At 43.9% G+C, this 13,161-nt stretch overlaps 1 protein-coding gene across 4 annotated transcripts in view; it reads right to left on the bottom strand.

The window, feature by feature from the left end:
• Nucleotides 1-12,943, bottom strand: part of SNTG2 (syntrophin gamma 2) — a 479,465-nt gene extending 466,522 nt beyond the window's left edge. For 3 of the 4 annotated variants that reach the window (XM_039528152.1, XM_039528151.1, XM_039528150.1), the window contains exon 1: nt 12,631-12,942. In XM_039528152.1, the coding sequence (XP_039384086.1) occupies nt 12,631-12,702 (72 nt within the window). In that variant the 5' untranslated portion in view covers nt 12,703-12,942. Of the gene's footprint in view, nt 1-12,630 lie in introns of all 4 variants that reach the window. The other variant, XM_039528153.1, reaches the window with a different exon arrangement.
• Between the last annotated feature and the right edge of the window lie 218 nt (nt 12,944-13,161).

Raw genomic sequence — 13,161 nt, 5'->3', positions numbered from 1 at the left:
ATTACAAATACATCTGCATTTTAAAACATGATATCTGAGGGGGAAAGAGTACTGTAGAGAAGAAACTGATAGCAACAAAAGTAACTAAAATATTTAAAGGTTGGTGTAACCACCCAAGAATTCAGATGTTAATATAAGTTACCTGAAAAATTTGTCTGGAAACCTTTCAAAAATAGTCTCTCAAGAGACTTTAGTACTATCTGTTTACCCCCAGGCAAGGCATATAAGGAAAATAGTCTTTCCCATGCAATTTGATTATGTCCACCTCCAGTCCCACCTGAAACTTGGCAGTACAGGAAAATGAAAAATTGATGGATAACATTCTGAATGAACCTCAGAAAAAGTTCCAGTTCATTTTCAACTTTAAGCGAAGGGTCACGTTTCTTTTTTTTTTTTTTTTGTATCTGAACTAGTTCACCCTATAGTCCAGAATTCTCAGTACTTCCACAGCAACTAATGGAGGACATTATTATAAGTACCTAACATACAGAGAATGTCACTGTAGGTGCCTGGGTTTTAAAAAGATGTCAGATAGTTATTTCTATGCTGCCTTCTCTCTCTCTAACTATTGCAAGTCTGTACAACCCCAAATTTTCAAGTCTGGGCAACTTATTTGGGTGCCTAGATGTGAGCTGTTGAGTACTGAGTTCTTGAATAATGATTTTAGACTGAAGTGTAGTTGAAGGACCAAAGAAACAATCTATGCAAACTCCACAGAATCCCAAAGCATAATGAGGCATAGACAGAGCCACCATTTAAGGGGCCCTCTACATACTATATGCTGGGAAGATGTCTGTATACTAGCTCTGAATATGCAGTGTATGCATATTCCACCATTGGATCTGCTCATTTAGGCATCACTGACTTCAAAGGGGACAGAATTTTACCTCTAATGAGCAGGAATTCCTGCAGAGAGAACAGTAGAGAACAGCATATGGCAAGGGATTCAGAAGGCCACAGTGGCAGCCTCTCATCCTCCTCTTAGGTTGAGATGAGTGGATTTCCAATGCAGAACATCCACATAAAGCCCAATTAATTACATAGGAGTCAAAAATTTTACCAGTATCCATTTGATCTGATAGTTTTCCAATGTGTTCAACTTTATAAGTCAGCTTCAAGAGTTGTCAGATCTACATTTATAATTAACATTATCCAACATTCAAAACTTCAATCATTATTATTAGTTTTCCAACTGGAATCCTCATGCACATTCAAATTCTTTATTGTTGCGTTGTTTGACCCTTGGTGTGTGAAAGGCCCCAATCCTGCACAGACTTGACTATACTATTGTGAGCGGTCACATTAAAAGGACATTGATTTCAGATTATAAATTCTTTGTGGTAGGGACTGTCATTTATTATATGGCTGCACAGTGCTTAGCACAATGGGATCTACTCATTAAAGGCAGTCAGTTTCAATATAGATATTAAATAGCAGCGGTATTGTGAGTCTTTGCAATATTAGGGCCCTGGGGTATCAGTACATTCTGGTGAGAGGAGGAGACCTGCAGGCAAAGTTGCCCAACAAGCAGAGAGCTTCCACCTCCTAAAGGGAAACAACTTCTCTGTCTTGCAAATATCTTATGGTTTGCTAGAGAGCAGCCTTGCTCCAATAAACCTTAACAGGTCCATCAGACTAGAACTCCTCCTGGTGAAATTCAGCAGGTCATCATGAGGATGGAAATATTTGAAAAAAACAAAACAAAACCAAAAAAAACCCAAAAAAACCCCAAAGCTGAATGCAAAGTTGGCCAGAAATGTATTTGAGTAGAGGTTCTGAGGAGCCAGAATGGCAGGAATTGTGGTATTGGGCCACCTACTTTACCTGCCCAATTCCCCAGCATTGCTGCCAAACCTTCCCCACTGCCCGGTATCATTCCACAGTGAAAGTACTTCCTTTACATTCATTGTCTTGACATTTCCCATATGTTGAACCATTTAAAAAAAAATAAAGAAAACCACTTTCAATATGGAATAGAATGTAGAACTGATAGAAAAAGTGTACATGTGTTGGGGGAGGAGTGGGACTCAAAACATCACAACACTGTGCTTAAGATAGCTTACTGATAGATGTTCATGTTATCTCCATAAATAATTTTGAAGTTTTGGTTGTATGCTTAAGTGTCATTTTGATTAATTTGATAGGACTGTTGCAAGTGCTTGTATGTGATAATTGAAAAGCTGTGGAATGATTGTGAAGAGCTTAGGAATGTGACCATGACTGGGTAGCATGATACAAGGCTTGTAAGGCATGTGAATCGAAGTTTGTGAGGATGTTAATGTTGATTTAATTGTTGATTCCCTTGATTTCTAGAAAACACTTTCCCATACTTAACCATAAGTTAGAGGGTTATTTTTTTGAATATATAGGTATAGAAGCAAAGTTTTGCAGTGACATATAGTCAGTCCCCTTCAAACAAAAATAAACTTGATAAATGATTTTCCTGCAAGACATTTTAATAGAAAAAGATTGGGAAAAAACAACAGAGCATAGCAATTTCATTATAGTGCACCTCTATGAAGATGATGTGATTTTGGAAACAACTGAAATTAATACTTTTTAAGTTGATGGAGTTCTTATCGATTTTAATGGAGACATGGGGAAAGTGGAGGGTGTGAACTTAATTGCTTATTGGGTATTCCTTATTGACAGAGTCATGTAATGAGATTGAATGCAATCAACAATGAGTATCACGGACTATTGCCAAGTTTGGAAGTAAAATACCAAGTTAATGGTGGCAATGTACTCTAAAAGAACTGAAGGGGTAAATCACAGAATATCAGGGTTGGAAGCGACCTCAGGAGGTCATCTAGTCCAACCCCCATTGGAAATAAAAAAAATCCAGTGAGACATCCTATTACCACTCCTCAAATTAACAAGGCAAGAGTGCAAGTGGTATAGCAGGCTCTATGGACAGTCTCTGCCATCTTCTTAACATATCCCTACATCCACCCCACTCCACTCAAATGATGTGAGATCACCCCGCCAACTTGCTGTCAGACGGCATGTGTTGGGCCACATCACTGATCTTCCCTCTGGAGCCACGCATGCCACATGCACTAATGAATCCCCTCAGCTGGGCTCAATGGAGAATGGTACCAAGTCTGACAGGAACAGCGTTCAGCAACACTAGCGTCACTTGGAACTTGGAACAGCAGCATTCATTTGGCAACACTAGTGTCACTTACAGCTAACACAGTCTAAGGGCTGGTCTACACTGGGAAAATACAGCTGTATAGCTACAACTCTCAGGACCTGAAAATTCCACACCCCTGAGAAATGCAGCTATGCCAACCTAACCCCTGGTGTAGACAATACTAGGGCGACAGAAGAATTCTTCCATTGTCCTAGCTCTTCCCTCCTGGGGCGGTGGGTTATTAACGCCAATAGGAGAACTGCTCCTGTCAGCGTAGGTAGTGTCTACACTGAAGTGCTACAGCAGCACAGCTGCAGCTTTGCCCCAGTAGCATTTTCAGTGCAGACATACAGTTGGAGCATCAACTGCTCCCGCTAGAGCTGACCTAATTCAAAATGCAAGTCAGCACAACACCAGCAGCAGATCTGACAGCTGTTCCCTCTCTTGCTCCATGAGGTGGGGTGATTCTATCAGAGGCTCCTGTATCCACTGCGTACCTGAATGTTCCCATGGCAAAGAGGCACTCCTCTATTCTTCCTGCCGGCAGGGGCCAGCTTGCTAAAAAAATGACATTACTTGCAGCACCGGCAGTCTAGTGAGGGGGAGGGAGGCACAAAAGCCTACAAGCCAGTTTAAACGCAATGTTCGTAATGATTTAAAATGTTGTCCCCATACAGATGGGAAGGAGAAATTAAAGTTCCTAATGACTGTGGTAATAGGACATCTAGTGTTCACTTTGAGGATTATATTTTTCTTTATTGGTGGTTGTCAGAGTTTGATAAAATATCAACTTCCCAGTCAGCTACTTTTTAAAAGAGAAAAGTTGTACACTTAAATGTTCTGCAGCTATTTTAGTACTTGATCACACAGGCACATTAGAATATGGGAAAGGACGGGGGAAGAATATCTTTAAAAAAAATATGCACAGCACTTCTCCCACTCTTTTTGGTCCAAATAATTTGTAGTCTCTAATAATTCAATGAAAAAACCTTTCGGACAGATCTTATAGAATTATAGAAATGTAGGATTGGAAGCAACCTCTATGGATCATCTAGTTCAGTCTCCTGCACTGAGGGCTCCAGACTAAACAAACCCATTTTTTTTTCAATCTTTCCTCATATGTCATGTTTTTGAGATCTTTAATCATTTCTGTTGCTCTTCTCTGGACTTTCTCCAGTTTGTCCACATCTTTCCTGAAACATGATGCCTAGAACTGGACACAATACTCCAGTTGAGGCATTATCAGTGCTGAGTAAGGTGGAAGAATTACTTCTCATGTCTTGCTTACAACATTCCTGCTAATAATCCCAGAATGATGTTCACTATTTTTTGCAACAGTATTACATATTTACTTTGTGAGCCACTCTGACCCTCCAAACAGGGTTGCCAACCCTCCTGGATTGGCCAGGAGTCTCCCAGAATTTGCCTCAATCTCCAGGTTTTTATTGAAAGCAGTCCGGGAGATTTTAACAGGCCAAAAGTCCGGTCGATGGCATGGCGGGGATAAGGCAGGCTCCCTACCTGCCCTGGCTCTGCGTGTCTCCTGGAAGCGACTGGGATGTCCAGCACTGACTCTGCAGCTCCCAGTGCTGACTCTGCAGCTCCCATTGGCCAGGAACCGCAGCCAATGGGAGGTGCAGAGGCAGTGCCTGCAGGCAGGAGCAGCATGAGCAGAGCCGCAGGGACATGCTGCCATTTCTGGGAGCCACCCGAAGCACCACCCAGCCGGAGCCGCATCCCATGCCCCAGCCATAAGCCCCCCTCCTGCACCTGAAACCTCTTGGCCCCACCCTGCAACCCCCTCCTGCACCCCAAACCCCTGCCCCAGCTCCATGAGAGTGAGAGAGAGTGGGGGAGAGCGAGCAACGGAGGGAGAGGGGTATTGAGTGAGCGGGAGGCGGGGCCTCAGAGAAGGGGCAGGCAAGGCTGTTTGGGTTTGTGCAATTAGACAGTTGGCAACCCTACCCCCAAATCATTTCTGAAGTATTCCTTCCAAGCAGTCATCTCCCAGTTCGTGTTTGTGCACTTATTTTTGTCTTCCTAAGTCTAGTACTTGTATTTGTCCACTGCATTTCTTCCTATTCATTTGAGAACATCTCTCCAGTTTGTCAAGATCATTTTGAATTCCAATCCTGTCCTCCAAAGCAGGGTGAGCTGGAGCCAGTTCCCACCGGTTCACAAGAACCGGCTGTTAAATTTAGAAGCCGGTGTAGAACCGGCTGTTAAAGGGGCAGACAGGTGGGCAAACAACTCCAGTCCCCAGGCCACATCTGGCCCGCGGGACCGTCCTGTCCCCCGCCTGAGCTCCCAGCTGGGGTCCCTCCCCCTCGCAGAGCCACAGCGTGCCAAGCTGCCAGTGCCAGCGCTCTGGGCAGCTCAGCTCCTGCCACTTTGAGCGGCAAGATAAGGGGGGGGGGCTGCGAGCTCCAGCGGGCCACGCAGCATGACCCGGCATCCTTACACACTGCCCTGAGCAGCACGGTAAGGGGGCCAAGCCGGGGCTGGGAGGAGGCGTTGGATAAGGCAGGGGCCAGGCAGGGAGCTGTTGGGGGGAGGGGGCGGGCGGCAGTTCAGGGGTGGGCAGGGGCCAGGAAACGGGGGGGGAGCAGGGGTTGGGGAGGCGTGGCAGTTCCAGGGGGTCTGTCCGAGTGGTGGTGGATGGGGTCGGGGCAATCAGGGGAGAGGGAGTGGGGCAAGTTGGGTAGGGGAAGAGGTGAAAGTAAGCCGGTACGCCCCGGTTCAGCGTACCGGCAAGAGCTGGTGTGCTGTACCGGGGTGGCCCTGCTTCCCCAGGGGGCAATTTAAAGGGTCTGGGGCTCCCAGCAGGGGTTGGCGCCCCAGGCCCTTTAAATTGCCACCAGAGCCCCACTCCTGGAGCTCTGGAGTAGGGCTGCAGGGCTCTGGGGGCTACTTTAAAAGTCTGGGGCTCCAGCTGCCTCTGCTGCCCCAGTCCTTTAAAAAGCCGCTGGAGCCCTGCTGCTTCCCCAGGCTCTGGCAGCTATTTAAAGGGCCAGGGCAGGCGGTAGAAGCAGGGGAGCTGCAGGCCCTTTAAAGAGCCCTGAGGTAGCGGGGGGCTCCAGGGGCTATTTAACGGGCCTTTGATGCCAGCTGCCTCAGCGCCCTGGTCCTTTAAATAGCCACCAGAGCCCCGCCGCTTCCCCAGGGCTCCGGCGGCTATTTAAAGGACTGGAGTGGTAGAAGCAGGGGAGCCCCAGCCCTTTAAATAGCCCCCGGAACCCCAGGCTGCTGCTGCTACCCTGGTGGCGGAGGGGGGGAGGAGATACTTGGGGGTTCTGAGAGGGGCAGTCGGGGGCAGGCCGTGGGTTGGGGTTGGATGGGTGTGGGGGTGCGGGGGGAAGACAGGCACATGGGTCTTGTACTCACCGCATGGTTCCCTACTGGGTCTTTGGCAGCACTTCGGCGTCGTGTCCTTCACTTGCTCCGGGTGAAGGACCTGCTGCCGAAAAGTCGCCGAAAACCCGGAGCGTGTGAACCTGGTAGGGAACTGGTTCTCAGGATTTTGGGAGCTCACCACTGCTCCAAAGTGCTTGTAAGCCCTCCCAGCTTGGTATCATCCTCAAACTTTATAAGTGCACACTCTATGCCATTATCCAAATCATAATGAAGGTATTAAATAGAACTGGACCCTGGACGCATCCCTGCAGGACTCCACTCGATATGCCCTTTCAGTTCATTTGTGAACCCTTGATAATTACTCTCCAAGTATGGTTTTCCAGCCAGTTGTGCACCCACCTTATAGTAGGCTCATCTAGGCCAGCAGTTTTCAATCATTTTTCATTTACGGACTCCTAAAAATTTTCAAATGGAGGTATTGCCTCTTTGGAAATCTTAGGCATAGTCTGCGGCCCTCCAGAGGGCTGCAGACCATAGGTTGAAAACCACTGATCTAGGCTATATTTCTCTAGTTTGTTTATAAGAACGCCATGTGAGACAGTATAAAAAGCCTTACTAAAGTCTGGGTACATCATATCTGCTGCTTCCCGCTATCTACCAGGCTTGTTACCCTGTCAAAGATGGACAATAGGTTGGTTTGACATGATTTGTTCTTGAAAACTCCATGTTGCCTGTTTTTATTATCTTATCTTCTAGGTGCTTACAAATTGATTGATTATTTTTCCCCATTATTTTTCTGGGTATTGAAGTTAAACTTAATGGTCTAGAATTTCCTGGGTTGTCTTTATTCCCCCTTTTATAGAAAGATACTATATTTGCCCTTTTTCAGTCCTCCAGGATCTCTCCTGTTTTCCACAAGTTCTCAGAGATAATTGCTAATGGCTCAGAGAACTCTTCAGCCAGTTCCTTAGATATTCTAGGATGTATTTCATCAAGCCCTTCTGACCTGAAGGCATCTAACTTGTCTAAATAATTCTTAACATGTCATTTGCCTAGGTTAGCTTCAGATCCTACTCCACTGATGTTCACTATGTTAAGCGTCTGAACACTGCTAACTTTTTTGGTGAAAACAAACGAAAAAGGCATTTAACACTTTGGCCATTGTTGCATTTTCTGTCATCTTTCACTCTTCATTTAGTAATAGGCCTATCGTGTCCCCAAACTTCCTTGTGCTTCTCTTGTTACCCTTCATATCCCTAACTGGGTTACCCTCTTTTTGTGCCTTGGCCTTTCTAATTTTGTCCCTACATGTTTGGGGGGGGGTGTTATTTTATATATATACACACACACACCCCCTTTGTAGTTTGACTTACTTTCCACTTCTTGTATAACTCTTCTTTGAGCTTTAAATTTCAGGTCATTGACGATCTCGTAGTTAAGCCAGCCTGGCTTCTTACCATACTTCCCATTTTTCCTATGCATTGGGACAGTTTGCTCTCGTGCCCTCAGTAATCTCTCTTTAGGCAGTTTTTTATTCTTGTGAACTCTTTTTTTTTCCCCTTTAGACTTGCTTCCCACAAATCTTACCTACTGATTCTCTGAATTTGCTAAACTTTCCCTTCTTGAAGTCCATTGTCTTTATTCTGCTGTTTTCCCTCCTACCATTCCGTAGAATCATGAACTCTATCATTTCATGATCATTTTCATCCAGCCTGACTTCCTCCTTCAAATTCTCAACTAGTTCCTCTGTTTGTCAGAATCAAATCGAGAACAGCCTCTCTCCTAATCGCTTTCTCTACCTTCTATAATAAAAAAGTGGTCCCAATATATTCCAAGAACTTGTTGGATAGTCTATGCCCTGTTGTATTATTTTCTCAAAAGATGTCTGGGTAGTTGGAGTCCTCCATCACACCAAGTCCTGTGTTTTGGATGATTCTGTTATAATTTTGATGATCTTCACTTGATGTAAGCTGTCACAGATCCATTCACTACAATGCAGTTATGACTATTTGCAGCAGCTAATAATTGGGCACCAGAGATCTGCCAAGCAAGTTTAACAATTGAAATAAATCTACATTCATCTAAATCTGAGTCAAAATAAGATTTTAATCACCTGAATTTGTTTTTCATTTTTGGTCTCTCATTTACACAATAGAATCTCCTCCCTGATCACAGGTGACAAAACAAACAAGTTTTTAAAAAGGGCGGAAGAGGGGAAATGACAACCCTGGTTACTTTCCTTAAGACTTTTTTCATCACTTCCGATAAAAAGAAAGAGGTTAGTTGTGGGATTTCCCATGGCTTCCATGCACATTAGTCACCAAAACTGTTACAAAACTGAATCTATTAACTAACCCAATAGGAGTGAAATAGAATATACATAAGTAACTTTTAGCTACATAACTATTCTCTCTAAAATACTGTTCTAGGGACTGAGATTCATACAGGCAATGCATACATTTTAATTCTTCTGCTTATTTTTAAACTTTCAATTAGCATGCCAGTAATAAAAGAAAAAATCATTTTTTCTTTCCCTTTCAGGCACTGAACTAATACTGTTATTAAAAACAAAGTGCTTGATACATATTAATCAATAGCAGCTTGATAATATAAAACTCATTAAAAACCATGGACTATACATTGTAACATTGCTAATGGGTTTGGCCATCTGACTACATTTATTTTCTTTTGACAGAAAGGCAGAAGACAAGTTATATGCAGAAGCAGAATTGTGCTTCTGTAAATTTACAACAATGACAGAAAGCCATATGCTAATTGAAACTCAGCTGGATAAGAAACCAAAGATTACAAACATCAGAAATTACTTCAAGCAGCTATTGAGATTCCATTCAAAATTATATTTGATTATAACTTTGAACCCTGCATTTCATGGAGCAAGGATGTGTCATTTTGTGGAAAACCAACATACACACATGCTCTTTCTAAGTTAAAATATCTTTGGTGCCATGTGTTTGGCAGTATTTAAGTCAAATAACTGATTAATAGTACCTTATTTTCTTAATATATTATGCATGAACTATATCAACAGCAATACATTGCACCTTCCTATGCATTAAAACACATTTCCATTAGACTGATATAAAATATCAAAATTTTGCAAATGTTTACTAATTGTAATTAAGGCATATTACTGTGAAGGTTTATTAAGTCAGGCATCTCCATATGCATTCACGTGTCTGGATTTTCAGAGGTGCTGTAACCCCACTGCTCCCACTGACGTCAGTGAAATTTGTATCCCCTCTCCACCTCTGAAAAGCAGGTCCCTTTTATGAAGGTGTGTAAATATGTAAATACCTAATGTCCAGCATCTACATTGGTATTTTTCAGTCTAAACTACTAAAATGCATACTGTATTTTATTAATCTTTAAAAAAAAGTCTTACCATTTTGCAATGATGCATTTTTAAGAAAAATGCTTTCTAATAAAGGCAACTTGTCAAAGTACACAATTCTTGCTTTCAATCTATGACAAATGTTCTGAGGCTTAGGATCCAAATCCTTAATCCCATTGAAATCCACAGATGTTTTGTCCTTCCCTTCCATGTGGCAGCAAGTCTGTAGTCCCTCATAAGGACAAAAAAAAGTCCTGCAATACTCAGTTCAAAAGATGACATTTTTGCACATCTGTCCAGGGATCAATACTACTCCCACTAAAGTCAGTGGGAGGTTTCGTCCCTTAATGTTTCAGGCATAATACATATCTACAAGGGAAGACTAATTGCGGCTTTTAATTGAATAGTAGTGAGCAATCTTCACCTTTAACACTGAAATACTCCAAATTACCCGTGCATTAGTTTTCAACCTACACAGCAGCTAACATTTTCAGATAATTGCTCTACAGATTATTCACAGTTTAAGAACAGGGCTTTCAAATTAAAAGCAGTGGAACAACATGTCTTTTGATCGTGAGTGATTAACACATTACATTACAACAACCCCCATCATTTTTACACTGAACACTGTGTGTTTAAAACAAGGGTATGTACTTGTATATCCCTATCAACAAGTAAATTCTATAATACACACACTTATAAATATACACAGATAGTGAGACACATTCAGAAAGTTTTAAGCTCACAGAACACAAGCGATACATCATATAAATGCTAAAGTCAGAGAGATTCACATACACTGGTTAAATATGAAAGCAAATTTCCAAAGATTAGACCAGCTTGCCTTGACTATCAATGATAACCGTAGCATAACTAAAGCATATATGTGATTTTCCTTCCGCTTTTTAAAATTACAGAATTTCACAACAGATATCAAAGTGTTTATTTATCCTATGACAGTAAATTTAATCAACCTTTATCCAGTTGCCTGGGAGTAATGCTATAGAGAAAGTATGGGCAATAAATTAATACTACTTAGCTTTTAGAGAAGCTAAAGTTTCTAAAAAGATGTGTAAAGATTGGTAAGTCTTTATAAGCCATACAAAAAATCAGTTCCAATGATTTAAACAGGGTAAAGTGAGATTTATAATTTAATACTAATAACCAGTTTTATGTATTGCATTATTTCTCAGTTGATTAAAAATGTAGCAACTACACTTAAAATGACAATCATTTCAGTTATGTCCTCTGAAAAATGGCATATCAATAAATTAAAATCTTTATTAAATACAAAGATTTTCATAGTCATATCAGATTGCCTTCATACCTTTCCCTAATTTAATAAATGAACAACTATCAGAGGGCATCATTTATAAATCATTTTTAGAATATGCAGAGTGACAAGTTTTTCCAACTCCCTGAATCAGTTACCCTCCCAAATGCACCTTTATTGTTAAATATATTAAAAGATTCCATCCATTTTTGTCAGTATGGAATTGCAATTATACTAACAGCATTTGAATGATTATTATAAGAAGGCTGAAACACACAACTGAATTATTTTTTAAAAAGTTGTCCTCATCCTCTTGAGGAAAATTAAATCTTATTGAAATATTATATTGGTAGGACTTTAAAGTGTGTGGTCTTGCAATGTAGTTTAGCAACTGATCTAATGAAGGATGATACAGATACAATGGTACATACACAAAACCATTCAGTAGCTATTTATTTAGGCTGTGTTCTTCCTGACCATACAGCATCGATCACTCCTGGCAAATCTATTAGTGATTTTCCTACTTTCCAAGACTTCATAAACAAATACAGAGACAAGTAACTTTTTACCGTGTGTTCTAACTTAAGCCAATGAAATAGAGAACATGTACACGCTAAATATAGTTATTGAAAACAAAGTACCCGGTATGTGGTACATACTAATCAATAGCAGCTTGGCAGCTGTTTTCAACTGATTACTGTATACAAACACACATCTGGCTTTAAAGTTTACCCTCCAAAGGCAAAGGTGCAGCGTAAAGGAACATGACTAAACTTGGCCAACCTTTTAGGAACATTTAACAAAAAGAGCATACCACTAATTTGTGTAGCTATAATGCAGTGAAAATGTCTTGTATTTGGAGAGAGATGGGGAGGCTACAAATTACTCCCCCTCGACTATCAATGAGAGCAGGAGCTGTAAATGTAAGGCAGCTCCCATGAAGAGTGAAACTCCCGCTTGGGGGGAAGATGTATTTACCAGGGTGTGTGCACATCAGACAGACAGACAGACAGACACACACACCCTTCACAGTAGCAGAGGACAGCTCATCTGAAAGAGACACAACGCGTAGCGGCCGGTTTCCCACCGGAACTTTTTATGATGATTCCCGAACAACAATCACCCTGCACCTAAGCGACCCCGCGCCACGCTTTGCCGCAGCTGCACAGCCCTTCGCGGGCAGTCCGCTCCCGGTGCCCCGGTTTGCACTGCAGCTCCACGCACCGACTGCCAAGGCAGCGCGACCCCGGCAAACTCTCCTGCATCTCGTCCACCGACTCCCGCTCGCTTAGCTGCCCTCTGAGCCGCGCAACTCGCAAACGCGCCTCCCATGCCCAGAAGTTAAAGCCCCTTAGAGCCGCCGGGGAAATAGGCGGGCAGACGGGTGCTCCCGGGACAGGCTCGCTCACAGCTGCCCGGTGAAGGGGGCCCAGAGTTGCTCTCGGGACGGGACGGGGTGGGGTGAGCCCGCGAGCGAAGGAGGGAGAGGAGAGAAGGAGACCGCCGTGTACTTGCCCAGGTGGGGACGAGGAGACTGGCCGGGCGCTCAAGCGGTGCTGGAGGCGGCTGCTTCCCCGCCTCGTTCATTTCCTCCCATGCAGCTGGATTATTCCTCTCTGAACGGCGAACGCGGCACGGCTTGGACCAGGCATTGACTCCCGCCCCGCCCGGCCCCGCCCCCGGCCGCCGCGTCCCAGCTCCGCGGGCGGTGGCGGCGGCGGCTCCCAGAGCAGCAGGAGAAGCCGGGCGCCGCCCGGAGAGCGGGGCTCGCCCTCGGGCTGAGCAGCCCGGCGGAGCTGGCCCCTCGGCTCTCCGCAGACGGGGCGTCCCACACGGCCGCTTTACCTTCACCCCTCGGGCTGCACTGCACACGGGTATGTTTGACTGGGGGGGGGACGCGTCTCCCTGCCCTGCATTCACCCAGGTGCCTCAGTCAGGCCCCTGATGCCCGGGGAAAGGCGGGGGCTGCTGCCTCTGACGGGTTCCTCTGCAGCCCCAGGAGCCGCTTTCAGAGGGTCCCGCCAGCTGGGACTCCCCGAGCCGCTG

The sequence above is a fragment of the Mauremys reevesii genome, linkage group 3 (assembly GCF_016161935.1).
Source record: "Mauremys reevesii isolate NIE-2019 linkage group 3, ASM1616193v1, whole genome shotgun sequence".
Taxonomy (NCBI): Eukaryota; Metazoa; Chordata; order Testudines; family Geoemydidae; genus Mauremys; species Mauremys reevesii.
The sequence above is the reverse complement of the archived record's forward strand: the minus strand, read 5'-3'. Positions and strand labels throughout refer to the sequence as shown.